The 15,857-nt window shown below is 62.4% G+C and overlaps 1 protein-coding gene and 1 long non-coding RNA gene across 3 annotated transcripts; both read right to left on the reverse strand.

Moving 5' to 3' along the window:
• Nucleotides 1–1,548: 1,548 nt before the first annotated feature.
• On the reverse strand, nucleotides 1,549–6,568 carry LOC112061177 (uncharacterized). The gene is made up of 4 exons (XR_010594810.1): nucleotides 5,901–6,568; nucleotides 4,374–4,521; nucleotides 2,938–3,103; nucleotides 1,549–1,892 (listed from the first exon to the last, which is right to left on the reverse strand). It is a non-coding gene; the product is annotated as an uncharacterized LOC112061177 (long non-coding RNA).
• Nucleotides 6,569–9,769: 3,201 nt separating this feature from the next.
• Nucleotides 9,770–15,774, reverse strand: HSD17B1 (hydroxysteroid 17-beta dehydrogenase 1). 2 transcript variants are annotated; one of them, XM_024113914.3, is made up of 6 exons: nucleotides 14,676–15,774; nucleotides 13,718–13,879; nucleotides 12,864–13,043; nucleotides 12,537–12,630; nucleotides 10,608–10,782; nucleotides 9,770–10,163 (listed from the first exon to the last, which is right to left on the reverse strand). In XM_024113914.3, exons 1-6 carry the CDS (start codon nucleotides 14,770–14,772, stop codon nucleotides 9,993–9,995), a joined length of 879 nt encoding a protein of 292 aa, XP_023969682.1. In that variant the 5' UTR covers nucleotides 14,773–15,774; the 3' UTR covers nucleotides 9,770–9,992. The 2 variants fall into 2 exon arrangements, with proteins under 2 accessions (XP_023969682.1, XP_005313978.1); XM_005313921.4 differs by having other exon boundaries at nucleotides 9,782–10,163; nucleotides 10,599–10,782.
• Between the last annotated feature and the right edge of the window lie 83 nt (nucleotides 15,775–15,857).

Below are 15,857 nucleotides of genomic sequence, written 5' to 3' on the forward strand. Positions count from 1 at the left end.
ATTAAGCTTCTCTGCAGAACAGGCCAGTAGTGTTGGAGAATGGACTCCGGGATGGGACAGGATGGTAGGGTGACACTGAGGGAATAGGTTCTGTGACAGACGAAGCTTCTCCATCTCTAACTACTGTGTCCCTGCCTAGAGATGAGGCTCTGGGAACAGCCTTTCCCACCTGGCCTCAGGCCTTTCTGAAGCAGCTTCTTTCCACACTTAGGGCAGCTTTCTTAATTCTTCAGAATACATTTCTTCTCCCTGCATGACCCGGGCCAGTCCTTGGTACCAGCAGGGACACCCTACATCCTTATCTCACTAAGGAAACAAAACCAAAATACGCCAGAAACCTCTTCTGCAGCACCAGGTCGCATCCTTGCTGTGACAGGCCGCAGGACTGTGCCCTGCTCAGGTGCATGGGCCTGGGGAATTCCTGACTGCAGGTGCCTGGGACTGGGTGGGGGTTGCTATTTTGATTGTCCAGGGCAGGGGGGTGAGATCAAGGCAGCAGAAGCTGTTTGGCAGCGGGAGGGGGAAGAAACCTGCCCAGGGATGGTGCTCTCTGGGGCTTTGGGCACAATCTGGGCTAAATCCTTTCATGACAGCAGCAAAGACACTAAAGAAACCTACTTTTAAAAGGTCCAGACAAAATTTCTGAGTTCAAGAGCTGAAGCAGGAGCTCCAGGTGTCCCCCAGAAAAAACGGGGAGGCAGGTAGTGACCAGATACTATGGTGATGGGTGTGTGACGAACTGGGACTGTTCTTGCTGGGGTGTGTGAATGCTGACAGGGGAGTGTGACTAGGATGGTCTGCATCGGGGGATGGGAGCCGGCCCAAGGGAACATACCTGAGCTTGTAACATGAGAACCCAGGAGGGGGTTGGAGGTCAGATGACTCCGGGGCCCGGGGAAACTGAACAAAGGCTGTGGGAGGGGTCGCTGAAGGCAGAGGGCTGGAAGCAGGCTGGAAGGAGGCTGGAGAGATGGCTGGGAGGCAGAGATGGCTCTGACCCCCCAAGGGGGGTGGGCTGGCATGCCCTGGGACCCCAAGCTGGACCTAACTGAGGGGGGCCCTGTTGTCTGTGCCTGCAAGACCTGTCTTGGACTGTATTCCTGTCATCCAAATAAACCTTCTGCTTTACTGGCTGGCTGAGAGTCATGGTGAATCGCAGGAAGCCGGGGGTGCAGGGCCCTGAGTCCCCCAATACTCCGTGACAGGGTGCACTATAAACAATAGGTAGATTAGACAATTATGGTGACGGTGGCTACTCCATCGTTAAGGATGCAGCAGTGTTCTCATTATATAATATTAATGCTTTCCTCACTCCCGGGAGGTACTCAGGGACAGTGGCTACGTCTTGTCTTTTCTTTTCAACACATCATTTTGAATTCCCCTGGTTGTATGACAGACAGTGCAAATCCTTCTTGCCGACTCCTGGACTGCTCTGGGGGAAGGAGCAGGTATCTCACGTGCGGAGACACAGCCAAATGGCAGCTCGTCTGCTGCTGGTATTCACAAAGAAGGTGACATGACAAGCATTAGAGAGTAGAATTTATTGAATCCAACCCTACAGCGCAGTACTGCAGGCAGAGCCCAGCAAATATAAAAAGGTCACTCGTGTGTGTGTGCGTGCGTGCCCGTGTGTGCGCGCACCCGTGTGTGTGTGCATGCGCGTGTGTGTGCGCGTGTGTGTGCACGTGTGTGTGCACGTGTGTGTGTGCATGCGCGTGTGTGTGCGCGCGCCCGTGTGTGTGTGTGCATGCGCGTGTGTGTGCATGCGTGTGTGTGTGCGTGCGTGTGCACGTGCGCGTGTGTGTGCGTGTGTGTGTGCAGCGGCAGGGGAGAGTCAGTGCATCACTGTGAAGTACTCAGAGGCAGAAGCGATCGTATTGCCAAGACTCCACCTACGGGAAACGGGAACGGACGAAGGTGGAATCAGTCAGCGCGAGACTCCGGAAGGCAGAATGCTTGTAACAGAGAGTTCCTGTACATACTGGAGCAGAGCATTGTCCCCTCTAGCCAGGGCCGGCTCCAGGCACCAGCTTAACAAGCAGGTGCTTGGGGCGGCCAAGGGAGAGGGGCGGCACCTGCGGCAATTTGGGGGCGGCAGGTCCCTCGCTCCCTCTAGGAGCAAAGGACCTGCCGCTGAACTGCCGCCGTCGATCGCGGCTTTTTTTTTTTTTTGGGGGGGTGGCAGAAATGCTGGAGCCGGCCCTGCCTCTAGCCTGGAATCCCGCTTCCTGCCGCACCGGCGCCGACCCTCAGGCCCATAGAGCCCGTTATTCCCATCGGCTCCAGCATCCTGCCTCCTGGTGTGCAGCCCAGAACTTACACGCCTCTATTCCAGGCTCCTCTTCCAGCAACGGCTTATGCCTGTTAGCTCACAGCGGCATCCAACCCCCACAATGCACCTGGTCAATCATGAAAATTGTCTGGAATTTTGCATATTTCGTTTCTTATAGAACAATCACCAGGACAAGGCTGGTGTGGTGCCTGGGCCTGCCCTCCCTTGCACGGTCGAACTCGAGGGTACCAGGTATACTGCAGGTGCTTGGAAAGCAATGCAGAGGTGGGGGCCGACGCCTGTCACAGAGCAGGGCTCGAGCAGTCACCATGTGATGGCTGGGAAGCAAACAGTGGAACAACTCTGTCTAGTTCTTGCGTGGGGTTTTCCCCCTGAGCACTCTTTGTAGACATTGCGGAGTGAAGCTTCACCCCCCCCCCGGGTCACCCCCCCATCAGAGGGACAAGGCCACACTGCTAACAATAAACCCGCTGGCTCCTGGGTTCCAGCCCCATTTCCGCTCCACTAGCCCACGCTGCCTCAACTCGGACAAATGCATTACAGAGGGGACAAAACTACCTCCCCCCCGGGGCCCCCTGCGTCGTCTGTCTTCTGAGTGCCAAGCCAGCCGGTCCCGAGCAAAGACAAGGAAAGGGAGCAATTACCTGCCATCAGCTCTTCCTAGTCATCTACCCCCCTCTCGGGGGCCATCAGCTCTCGTCCTTCCTGGTCCCCCTGGTTGCGATCCCTCGTGGACAGCACGAAGGCCGGCGCAGCCTTCTCGACGTGGATCCCTCTGCTGCCGAAGTAGCTCTGCAGGGCACTTAGGAACTGTGGGGGAAACCAGGCCTGAGTCAGCGGGTGCATTAACCACCTGGGTCCTGGTAAGTGCTGGAGCCTGCGCCACAGGGCCTGCTGGGAGCTGCTCTCAGGCCTGGGGCGAAGGGGCTGGACCCCAAGCTCACCACCTGGTGCACGAGGCGGAACAGCTCCTGGTTCTGCAAGGCTGCTGGGCGTGAGCAACTCAGGCCCACAAACCCACTTCCCGGGCCTTAGCCTCGCTGGCGCTCACAGCCCCCTGGAACAGCCAGCCCCAGGGCTCCGGTACCTCTGCCCCTCGGCGTACGTGGGGCTGCGCGGCCCGGAGGCTTCCGCTTGCTCCTTCTCTGTCCAGCAGCGGCAGCCGGGGAGAACGTTCCCAAGGGGCAGCAGCTCTGGGCTTGAGGTGTCATCTGGGGGGGTCTGTTCTCATTCAGTCTGAAGGGGCTGGCCCGTTCCGATCCCGGGGCACCCGCCTCACCCGCTTTGTCTGGCTGAGAGCCAGGCGGACGGGACGCTTAGGGCTGTGCTGAGCTCAGAGCGCTCTCACCGTAGGGCGTGGGCACGGGCCCCCGGCCGCCTCACAAGGGGACCCTGCAGGGAGCAGCAGACGGGCTCCTTGCGGAGTCAGGCTGAGGAGCTGTATCTGATCCCAGCGTGAGGGCGACAGGCCACAGCCTTGCCCTCGTGTCTCGTACAGACACACGTGTTAGCCACGTGACCCTTTGCTTTTAGGCCCCCATTGAGCCTGGACTCCCCGGGAGGGGGCTTTGCCTGCTCTCCCCCAGACAATGCCTCCCGCAGACCAGGAGCCGGGCTGGCCCTGCAGGACCCACCGTGGCATGAGTCACCATGGCGAGAGCGAATTCATCTGGCACCGGTATTGTGGTTCATTAGTGAGGCCCTAATGGGCACTTGAAATGAAGCCTCCTGTACAGCACGCGGCTCCAGAGATGGCAGAGAAAGCCCAGAGGCCCCTCTCAAGGGCTTGGCTAATGTAAACTCAGCCCAGAGGTATTTCGCTGTCTCCCCACTTCCTTTGATCCCAGCCGCCCCCTCCCCAAGCCTGTGTTATGGAAAAGAAAGAGACTCTCCCCCCATATAATAGCTACAAGGGAGACGCGATCAGTTATTCATCAAAAGCCGTTCCACACCCCCGCCTTGGGGGTAGCGAGAGCCGCTTCCAGCCCCGCTCAGCTCCCGCGTCGTGGGAATGCCATGTGCCAACAGCCTCAGCCCCCCGATCTAGGAGAGAGACCAGCCCCCCAGCCCCCCAGCTCACCAGCTCTCTGTTCTGCGGCAGGTCCAGCTGGCTCCATCTCTCACGCTGCAGGGATCTGTTCTGAACCCAGCCCTGCACCAGCAGGGACAGGAGACCCAGGAAGGTGACTTGAAGCATCAGGTTCATCTCTGGAAGTAGCCTCAGCTGACTGTAACAGAAGAGAACTTGCCATGTCACGGCCCCCGGGGGCCCTCAGCCCAGGGCTGGCCTGGAGCAGCAGCAGCACCCCCCTGGGGGGGCCCGGGAGTGCACCGGGGCAGGGAAAAGCCTTTGGCACCGAAAGCCTCCCACGGCCAGAGTGGGGCAGGGCTCAGCTGGAGGAGTAACACCAGCTCTTTGTCCTGCGCCAGCACCTCCCCTGCGGGATACCCAGCCCCAGCCACGGATGAACAGCTCCCTGTGAGGCTCTCGTGGGACAATACCGTCTTCGCTGGTGCACACGAGGGAGAGGGACTGGCCCATGGTCACACAGCCAAGCCCCTGCCCTGGCCACTGCTCCACACAGACAGGACAGAGTGAACCAAACCGAGGGCAGAAAGAGCCCCAGGCCCTCTCCAGGCCACCCACGGGCCTGGCTCTTCACAGGCACCGTCCACACGGGACTCAGCCCTGACGTGGGAGAGGTTTGTTCCACGGGGCTGGGACCGAAATGCAGCGTGGTCAGACTCTGCTGGGAGAGATGGGGCAGCGTGTTTTCAGCTGGATGACCTGGGCGGTTACTGGAGTGAACCTCAGGGCGTGTCCCACACAACCCATAGACCTGGGCTGCGGGGCTCGTGCTGTGACTTGACATTGTGGCTCGGGCTGGAGCCTGGGGTGGGGTGGGGGGCATTAATGGCAGGTCGTTTTCTGCCAAGCATGAATTCCGTCCTCAGTGGCAGCGGCTTTGCAGAGAGCGGGAGACGGTGAGCAGCCCTGCATGGACAGGGTGTGGACAGTGGCTATCCCTCTGGCCAGTCCACTGCCTAACAGGGGTGGGGGGGGCTCCCTGGTTTTTTCATTATCCTCCTCCCGTGGCTGCTTGCGGGACCTACCTGCTTCTGCCTTTCCTGCCTGTGGGCATTGCGCTCAGCAGGGCGGCTAGCCCCAGCTCTGCGGCTGAACACCCTGCAGGAAGGTCAGCCCAGTGACGTGATTTGTGTGAGGGGCTGCAGAGGCTCTGCTGAATTATTATTAGTTCTCAGCAACTCATCCTGAAGCCTTTTAGTGGGAAAAAGTCCTAAAGTTTCCTAAGCAGAGAGTCTTTGCTAACCCTGCTGCCAGCCGACAGGTTCACCTCTGGGGGGCCCTGGATGGCAAGCGGCTTGCTTTGATTTAAACAGTGGTGAGAAGGATGGGGGCCATAAGACAGCCGTGAGTTAGCCCCGAAAAGCAGCCAGGCGACCCGGCCCCCCTGTAATTTGAGCACCGCTGCGGGGTTGATAGAGCCGGTCCCAGGAGTCCCTCCTCCCTCCTTTCCTAGGGGAGCGTGGGACTCGGGTGCGCTCTGTCCCCTTTACAAATGGGGAACACAAAGAGGGCACTTACCTCTGCTGTTTCCTGGCGCTTGCAGTCCTGGCTGCTGATTGAAGTGTCAGGCAGGCAGCGCGTCCCCTCCTTATATACAGCCCCGTGTTCCCGGTGGGTATGTCAGAAAAGAGGGAGCCATCAAGCTGCCGCCCGCTGCTCAGGGAGGTGGTGGGTGGACACGTATTGTTAGCCAAGCAAGTTGTGTTGGCCTTTGGGAGGACAGAGACGGGGAGGTCTTGCAGTTCACCTTCCCCGCTCAGGCTGAATAGGAGCTGGTCACATGCTCCATCACTGAGCTGGGCGGCCGGAAAACGTGAGCGCCCAGTCCCCTGGCCTGGGAAAGTCAGCCGCTTGGCCCAGAGCAGGGAAGCCTGGGCTGTGGGGACAGTGTCCCTGCAACGTGCCCATGCCCAGAGAGCTCCAAGATGGGCTTTGTAAGGTAGGTGCAGGTCGTCACTGCCCTGTGCAGCCTGGCACCAGAGGGGCCCAGGCGCTCTGGGTGGCTGCACTCGTCTCCACGCCCCGAGCAACTTTGGTGCTTGTGAAAGTGAGGAGCCCACAGCGCTAGCAGGAGCCAGGCACAGCCGGGCAGAGACTGTGCAAGCTACCCACCCCCGGCTCTGCCGGTGCCCCTCAATCCCGACCCGCAGACCCCTGTTATCCCAGCCCTGGGGTCCCACCCCCGGCTCTGCCGGTGCCCCTCAATCCCGACCCGCAGACCCCTGTTATCCCAGCCCTGGGGTCCCACCCCCGGCTCTGCCGGTGCCCCTCAATCCCGACCCGCAGACCCCTGTTATCCCAGCCCTGGGGTCCCACCCCCGGCTCTGCTGGTGCCCCTCAATCCCGACCCACAGACCCCTGTTATCCCAGCCCTGGGGTCCCACCCCCGGCTCTGCCAGTGCCCCTCAATCCCGACCCGCAGACCCCTGTTATCCCAGCCCTGGGGTCCCACCCCCGGCTCTGCCGGTGCCCCTCAATCCCGACCCAGTGGGACCCCTGAACTGGGGGGGACTCGCTGGCCTGGGGGATGCAGGCGCTCAGGCTGGTCCCTCGGGCCTAGCAACCCCTCGCCCTTTGTGGCTGCCCTTGGCGGCTCTGAAGTTGCCTGGCTCAGCTCTGCCCAGCTGGTCGAGGGCACGTTGTTTGTTTCCATTGTCCCCTCCCACGGGCTGAATCACACAGCACTAGCTGCTCCGGCGGCTCGCGTGCAGCAGCCTCTTGTCTCAGAGACGAACAAGTGGGGCTGGGACACTCCGGCTCCTTCAGGGGAGCCGCTGGAGCAGGGTGCGAATTTGCCTGCAGCGGCTCACGCACCCATTGTCCCGTTGCTGGGCTGCACAGCGAGTCTGGCTGAGCCCAGCAGCAGGGTTTGCACAGCTTAGCCTGGCCCTGCCTGCGACAGGAGAGCGCCGTCTGCCGGGACAGGGCTGGGACCGGGCCGGGCGTTAACGAGGCACCAGGCAGGACATTCAGTGCTTGGCACTGAGGCGCATGGAGGTGAAGGAGGGACTGGTGAATATCCCTCCCCGCCCCCGCTGATAGGTGAGTCACATAACACAGCTTCCTCCCACCCCTCTCTGCCTCAAGGACCCCGGTGACTCCGGCCCCTCCCGCCCCAGCAGGCAAGTCCAGGGCAGAGCTAGGAATGCAGCTGGCCAGAGCCTCCCTGCAGAGGCGGAAGCGGACGTGGAACGGGGCCAACACCGTGCTCGGTTAGCGCCAGCCCCAGCCTGCGGTGCCAGGCTCACCGGAGTGTAATGCAACTGCCTGGCTGGCTTTAGGATAACGCACCCGCCCGTCCGCTGCACGTGCCGGCCTGGGGCTGGTCTAACGCTCCTGCCTGGCAGCAGAACACGCCAACAATGCCCAGCCATCACACTGCCCGCTTTGCAGCCGCAGGTGCCAGGGGAATGCCCCCGCCCCCGCGCCCCCGGCCTGCTGATGTGTTTGCTCTGATGCCTGTGACAGGCTGAACTACAGGGGCTGGTGCCAGGCAACAGTCGCTCGGCCTCCGGGAAGCGGGACCCACTGGGGTAAATTCTGAATCATCCCAGGACATGAGCCCTGGGCCCCTGCGCTGCCTTCCCTGAGCCACTTCTGACCCCACAGCCACACAACGAGGAGCCCCAGCCCCATGGAGCGGCCAGGCCAGAGTCAGCCGCTCTGAGCTCATCTCAGAACCGGGGCTCACGCGTCTGTTTCTCACATGCCCAGTAATAAGCAGCATCTATTGCCGGAGCACCTGCCATGCAGCGGGAGCCCCGGGTGCTTTGCTGACTCCAGAGATGCAGCTACTACTGGGGTGGGGCAAAGCGGCCACTCTGCACCCAGGGCACAGCACCAGATTCCTTAGGCGGGGAAGCCGATAGTGACTGCTCCAGCCTTGGTGCGAGAGGAGCTGATACGGCTGGGCTGGGCTGGGCGGTGGCTCCCACACCATGAGGAAGCGCGACAGGATCTTCAGAGCCCAGGTGTGGTGAGGACCCGGCTGTAACAGCTCCTCTGACAGAAGGCAGCTCCAGCATCAACCCCTGCTGGGCTGCCAGTCACGCCGCCCCCAGGCTGCGTCTCGCCCGCTCGGTGCCGGGATGTGGCCCAGGTCCATATTCAGCACCTGAGCGTCTAGCCCTTCTGGGGCTGAAGAAAATCATGACAGCTGCCTGTGTCTGCAGAGAGCCTGAACCAATAGCTCAGCGAGGGGTGAGCTCCCCCCGGCCCTCCGTGGGGTGGTTCACTCCGAATCTCAGCCATGACACATCGCTGGAAGCATCGCGGAGGCCAGTCACAGAGGGGGCAGGTGTGGGGGGGATTGAAGCCCATGTGGGGGCAGATGGGAGCTGCCATGGGGGAGGACGGGTAGAGGGAAGAGAGGAGGAATGACACACATGACAGGGGGCTGGAGAAGGGAGAGAAGCAGCGAGAGCAGGAGTTTAATGGAGGGAGATTGATGCTGGACAGGACAGTCTGGTTCTGGGGCATCGGAAAGGGCACTTCTCCCCTCGAACCTGCCACGGGTGCCAGCCCCGCTCAGCTGGGGGCGGGGCTAGGAGCGTTTAGTCCCACACATATGGCCCAGCCCTCAGGCCCTAAGGAGAAATGAAATACAGCCCTCTGCACCTCCCCGTTCCACTCCTGTGCCCTGCACCACGCTGGGGGGACGAGCCCAGTGGGGAGACCGGTGCCTGCAGCACCAGCCCCCCGCTGCAACCTGGGGGGGGGGTCTCCCATGTGGGGGCACAGAGACCAGGGGGCTCTGAGGGAGCAGAGGAGACAGCAGCGTGCTTCGCGCTGGTGAGCTGCTGCTCCATGCTGACTGGCGCGTGAAGGTGGCTGTGCCCACTGGGCTCGGTGCCATGCCTAAGGGCCGGGATTCCTCACACACCCGTCGGGGCAACAGGTATCTCCCAGCGGCTGCTGGCCCAGGACACATCAAGCAGGTGGAAATGCTCCTTACTTTAAATGCCCTGGCATGGCCTCGTCTGCATGCCCTGCTCCAGAAGGCAAGAGGGCAGGACCTCAGCGCGGCAGGGGAGACTCTCTGACCTGCATTTTGGGGACCGGGTTTAACGTAGAGACCAGCAAACTACAGCTCACACTGGGAGAGCAGCAAGGGGTGGGAGTGCCAGACCCCCCCCCACGGCCAAGCCAGGCCCAGCGCTGCCCCAGGCTGCTGTGGGGGCTGGAGTGACTGGTGGGTTTTGCCTCCACCCGCTGCCAGCATGAGCCTCCCACGCCTGCTGGGGAGGCGCATGGGGATGGCCCGGAGTCCCCTTCAGTTCGCCGCAGCGATTGTGGCACTTAACAAGGTGTCCTGGGGTCCCCGACCCATCCACCCCCACGGCAGGCACAACCTGAGCAGTGTGCGGTGCCCCAGCTCCACCCCACATACCCCCCTTGCAGCAGCCCCCCAGGGCAGCGCAGACTGCAGGGCGTAGCGCTGGGGTGGATGGAGCCAGGAGCCATGCAGGGAGCAGACACATTTATTGGAGCTCCGTGGCAGGGTCGTATTCCCTCCGGGGGGAGCACAGGCCCCCCTACAAACTCAGGCAACACAGGGGCTGCTTCATGCCGAACCTGCCCCTCGCTCTGGGACAGCCGCGCTGCTCCCCCTCACGCCTGGTCGCCCTGGGCCTCGCCCGCAGAGAACACGAACTTGTGCATGGCGCGGACGTACTCCGAGCCGTCGGGGCTCGTTAGCTTGAGCCGGGTGAGCGGCATGAAGAACTGGGTGGTGAAAGAGCGCAGAGGGGGGCAGGGGGCGCAGATGGCTTCCAGGAACACCTGGGGAAAGCAGAGAGGGGGCGTGTCAGCGACAGCTCCAAGCCGGCGGTAAGACAGGGGACCCCTTGGGGGCTGGGGACCCCCTTGCTGACGGGAAGAGCAGGGCCGCGTCAGCATTACAGGACCATAGGCCTGCCTGGGCCTGTATGGACCCCACCCCTGCCCAGGGAGCAGTCCCCACTTCAGGCCCCTATGGGCAGAGAGGGCTGGGCCGGGCTCCCTGCCCCTATGCTCCCCTGGGAAAGGGGGGCAGGGATAGGCCCCAGCTGGCAGGGTGAGGTCAGGGGGTGGCTGCACCGATCACCGCTGACTCATGGCTCTTCTCCCCAGGGCTAGATAGCGCTCTGCCGGGACCGCTCCGCGGCAGTCTGGCTGCTCTCAGCCCCTGGCCCGGCCCCGCTCCCCTGGGCAGAGAAGCAGGGAGCCGGGAGCGACCTGCAGGACCTCCTCGGTGTCCTGGGCCACGTCGCGGAAGAGGCTCTGGCAGTGCTGGAGGTACTGGCTGTACAGGGCGCGGGTCTGCGGGTCCAGGCCTTGCAGTGCGCTGCCCTCGGCGTCCGTCCGCTGCAGGTTGGCCAGGAAGCTCGTATTGACCGGGCCGCACTCGATCAGCGTGACGCTGCAGGAAGAGATCAGAGACGGGGAGTTGCCAGGGGGCAGGTGCCTGTGCAGACGGAGCCAGCACGCCCCACCCCGCCCAGGGGCAGAGCCCCAAGTGACACCCTACAGGCATGGACAGAGGGGCTTTCACCCCCATGCCCTGGGTACCGGGCATCTTGCACCAGTTCTGCAATATGGCATCTCTGAGCCCATGGCCTCCAGGAGCTGGGGTGTGTGTGTGACGGGGACAGGCTGTGAGGAAGTGGGACTGTTCTTAATGTTTCCTCTGAATACTGGGTGGGTGCCTCAGTTTCTGGCCGACCCTCTGTCGCCTAGCAACTAATGGCCAGACCCTTCCCCCCTGCAAGGGGATGCTAAAGGTGTGGGAGAACAAAGAGGTCAGGTGACCTCCTGGCCCAGGAAAGAGACAAAGGTCAGAAAGGAGGGGCTGGAGGGGGTTCAGTTTGGAGCTGGCTGGGGACTAGGAGTGAGGGCAGACGGGGGTGTCTGGCGCACGGGACCCCACGATCGATCCGGTTGAGGGGTCCAGTTCTTTGTACCTACAAGCTCTGTTTTAGCCCGTGTTCCTGTCATCTAATAAACCTCTGTTTTACTGGCTGGCTGAGAGTCACGTCTGACTGCGAAGTGGGGGTGCAGGACCCTCTGGCTTCCCCAGGACCCCGCTGGGCAGACTCGCTGTGGGAAGCGCACGGAGGGGCATATGCTGAATGATCCGAGGTCAGACCCAGGAGGTGAAGCCGTGTGAGCTCCTTGCCCTGAAGACAGTCTGCTCCGAGGGAGAGGAGGCTCCCCAGAGTCCTGACTGGCTTTGTGGGGAGCAGTTCCAGAGCATCGCCCGGGGACTCCGTGACACAGGCCCAGCGGCAGGGAGCAGGGAGATCACAACCGTTACACGCTAGGGCTGAGGGTGATGGCACGTTGGACGTCTCCAAGCCCCCCTGGATTTCCCCTCCGTAGCCGGCCGCGGCGTGAGCGGTGCTGGAACGCTGCCTGCAGGCCTGGGGCGAGCATTGTGTGGAGACGCTGGGGAGGCTACAGGAAAGAGCCACAGAAGCGATTCCGGGGCTGGAGATGATGCCGCACAGAGCGAGGGATGGATCGAGCCCAGGCTGGTGAGCTTCCCAGAACGGCGACTGAGCAGGGACTAGCACAGTGTGGGCGGACCTTCCCGGGGAGAAAATACCTGGTGCTAACGGGCTCCCTAAGCTAGCCGAGAAAGGCAGAACAGGGACCAGCGGCTGGAAGCCGAAGCCAGACAAATTCCAGTTAGAAATAAGTCCGCAGTTTGTGACCAGGCAGGTGATTAACCACTGGAACAAGCTCCCCAGGGCAGTGGTGGGTTCCCCATCTCCTGGGGGCTGCAGGTCCTGACTGGCGCCTTTCTGGGCGATGCTTTAGTCAGACCCCAGCTCTTGGGCTCAGGACGGGGGAACCGGGGGGAATTCTCTGGCCTGTGCCATGCAGGAGGCCAGACCAGACAATCTAACGGTCCCTCCTGCCTTAAACTCCAGGAATGGATGAACCCCAGCGATTCGGGTGCTTCCATCCTCTTGCCTGGAACACCCCCTGCACGGTCAATTGGCTGCAGGATTATTCTTCTCTTCCTGTCCTAAACTACTGCACAACAGCACCAGGCTACAGCTGCCTCGTTCCACCCCCGAGGTGTCTGCAGGGCAGCGAGTGCTAGTGACAGGCGTAAAGCACTTTGCGTGGCCTCAGGCCCGTTCACCGCGAGCTCCCGGCAGTACTCACTGCACGTTGAACTGCTGGAGGATCACAGCCAGGCTCTCACACAGACCTTCCACTGCAAACTTGCTGGCGCAGTACACGGCATTGAAGGGGATCCCTAGGGCACAGCGGGAGGGACGGGTGAGAACCGGCAGGGGGTGCCTGGCCAGCTCCTCCCAGACAGCCCCCAGGAGCTCAGATGTTATGCTGGGCCCCACATTTCACCCCCACGAGGAGGGATTTGCAAGGCCACGTGGGTACCCACAGGCCATGGGGTGTGGGCAGCATCCCAGAACACAGGTGTGGCTGTCCTAGTGTGTGCACGTGTGGGGGGATGTATGTGTCTCTCACCTTGCAGCGCCCCCACGCTGCTGGAAATGATGATCTTGCCGGCCTTGCGACGCTTCATGCCGGGCAGAAAGGCCTGGATGGTGCCAATGGTCCCAAACACGTTCACATCAAAGATGGTCTTCATGGCCTGGAAGGAGCAGGTCTCCAGGGGGCCCATCAGCCCCACCCCGGCATTGCACACTGGCGGGGCACAGCAAGGAGCCGCCGTTAGAGAGGTGCAGGGAAGGGAGCTCCCTGGGGCCCACGCCCCCCACAGTGCCAGCCCCACGCATTCAAAAATAACAAGTCAGCCCCCAAAAGGGCATGAAATTGGCGTAGAAATCTGAAGCGCAGGGCTCTGGTCACCAACCTTTGGGGGCCGAGCCCTTAGGGCTCACCTATCCCAGCAGCCACCCCGACACCAGGGCTGGACACTTCCGTCTCTTTCGCAGTGAGAAGCGCGATTCTCGCCCAGTCACAGGGCTCCAGGTGCCAGGGCTTTATGACAAACCCCAGGGACCGCGGGAGCAGCAGGACTGGACATTATCCCCTTCTGAGATGCATGTGTCAGGGGGCAGGGGCCACACACTGGCCCTCCCCCCGCTGCTCCGGGGGCCTCCCTTTCCTTCAGTGGCTCTGCAGGCTCGGCCCAGGGGAGCCCCTCGAGGAGCTGGCGAGTGGGGTCTGAGCTGTGCGAACCCCCAGGACCTATCACACGTGACAGATCTGCCTTGATGCCCAGCAGGCAGGGAGATGCAGAGGGCTGGCTGGGAACTAGGCCCCCTTCCCAGGGCTGGCTCAGGGGGGAGTGAAGGAAGCTGGCGCAGGGCCGAGGCGCACGGGGCTTGCAGAGACGCCTGGCCGGACCAGCTCACCCAGCACGTCGACGCGCTGCTCCTGCACCTGCTGCGCGGCTGCGGCGAGCGAGAGCGGGTCGGTGACATCCAGCTGCAGGATCTCCAGGGTGCTGGCGTGGCAGCCCCGCACGCACTCCAGCAGCCGCTCCTTCTTGGCCAGGTTGCGCATGGTGGCGTAGACTAGGCGAGAACGAGCACCCAGCTTGCTGATTGCAATCCCCCCCCAGCCCCTGGGCACTTGGTGGGGGATCTTCTCTGCCTCCAGGGGAGCCCCCCACTCTGGGGAGTACAAAGACCCTCCTGCTACGGGACAAAGGCTTTGCTGGGGATTGCACCATGCAAGTCTCTCCCTAACGTCCCCCCCCCAGAGATACCTGGAGCCCATGCTCCCCTTAGACCGAAGGCTCGTCCCGGCCCAGCTCAGCCAAAGGGCCACCTCCCTCCAGGGCCATGCGGGCGCAGAGCAAGTGATGGCTCCCCCACCTCCTGGGATGCAGCAGAAGGGGTGATCTCTAGGGAGCCCCATCTGCATGAACCAGGAGCAGCTACTGCCCCCCAAGTGCTCAGGGCCCCAGCCAGCTCATCGCCAGGCGCTCCTTGTCCTGCCGGACACCACACAGCTCCAAGTCACCTCCTCTCCCGAGGCTGCGACCTGCCCAGGATCATCTGCCCCTCCGGCCCCAGGGAGTTCATTCTGCTGAGATTGCTTGGGAGGGAGTAGCCTGGACCCCAACTCCCAGTGCTTTTTCCTAGAGGGCCTGTATTCCTAACGGAGTGTGTCCCGCCGGCCCCACCTTGCCCAGCCCCATAGCATCCCCATCTCCAACCCACAGCCGCTGCTCCCATCACCTGGGGCTGCAGAGCCCGGCTCCTCCCCAGCTAAGGAACAGCCCCTCGTTCGCCCATTGCACTGGAGTGCACCAGCTGCTGGGTCAGGACCAGCTCCCGCTCGCGGCCACACAAGCCCTGGCAGTACCTTTAAACCTGCGGGAGGCGTCCGAGGCCAGGCGCACGGCCAGCCCCAGGCCGATCCCCGAGGAGCAGCCTGTAATGAGCACCACGGTCTTCTCCATCGCTGGCTCCGGCTTGGAGACAGAGCATCCAACGCAGCTGCAACTCCTGGTGCCTGGAGGCAGCGAGGGGCTGTGGGCTCCGCTATTTTGTCTACTTTCTTATCTCAAGGCTGGGCTCTTCCCCGTCCCTCCTCCACCCTCAGCAGAGCTTCCCTTTTCCTTCACTCTCCACTCGGGGAGATAAGATTCCAGCAGAGAGGCCATGGCTGAGGCTCCGAGCGGGGAGGGGTGTGGTGGGGCAGGGGCAGCCTGTTTGCAGGAGGTGACAAATGGCCTCACCCCGGCCCAGGACACAGGCTTAGGGCTGTGGCAGTCTCAGGCGGCCATGGTGGGCAGTGGGGTGCGGGGTTGATAGGTAGGAATTGGAGCCAGCAGAGACCCCTGGGCTCAGCCTGATCCTTCCCCAAGGGGCAGGGCCAGCGCAGGATCGCTCCCTGTGCGCTCGCCACCGTTTCATCCAAGCCCCCCACTGACGCCGGCGCCCCAGCAAAGGAGCTTCCACTCCTCCCCCTGGAGCCACCAAAGCCCGGCTGCTGCTTCCCTCGGCCACTCGGCCAGTGCCCCTGCCAAAGGAAATTCAGCTGGCTTGGCAAATCCAGGCTGGCTAGCCCTCGTCATCCACGGGGTGCTGACACATGCATTGTTTAGTCATTTGGTTCCAGTCCCTTTCCAGGGATCGAAGTTGGGCTGACTGGCCTATAGTGCCCTGGCGCGTCATTGGTCCCCTTTCTACAGATGGGGAATGTCAAACCTTTCTCCAGGCTTCTGGGACCTAACTGGAGGGAGGGAGCGACTGATCCAGGGGCATCCAAAGCCAGGCCCCTGCAGTGGCTCATTTAAGACCCACAAAAGGGTACCTTGGCCAGACACCTCCAGCCAAACTCCACCGGCATGGAGCCCCCCGGGCTCGGAGGGCCGAGCTGAGTCCCGCAGCATCAGAACAGCTGGCTGGCTGCAGACAGCCTGTCCGGGACGCGGCCGGCCGTGTTGTGACTGCTGCAGCTGTGAATGCCAGCCCCTGGCTGTTCTCAGAGACCTGCTCCGATTCACAGCTGCCGCTCTCCCTGCCCCGCTGCGCACGGCGC

The sequence above is a fragment of the Chrysemys picta genome, chromosome 24 (genome assembly GCF_011386835.1).
Source record: "Chrysemys picta bellii isolate R12L10 chromosome 24, ASM1138683v2, whole genome shotgun sequence".
Taxonomy (NCBI): domain Eukaryota; kingdom Metazoa; phylum Chordata; order Testudines; family Emydidae; genus Chrysemys; species Chrysemys picta.

Excerpts from the sequence above, each read along its gene's own strand:
- HSD17B1 (XM_005313921.4), bottom strand. The coding sequence starts at position 14,772 with ATGGAGAAGACCGTGGTGCTCATTACAGGCTGCTCCTCGGGGATCGGC. Across the intron at positions 13,880-14,675 it reads CGCCTCCCGCAGGTTTAAAG|TCTACGCCACCATGCGCAAC; the intron begins GTACTGCCAGGG and ends GTTCTCGCCTAG. Across the intron at positions 10,164-10,598 it reads ACACCGAGGAGGTCCTGCAG|GTGTTCCTGGAAGCCATCTG; the intron begins GTCGCTCCCGGC and ends TGCTTTCCCCAG.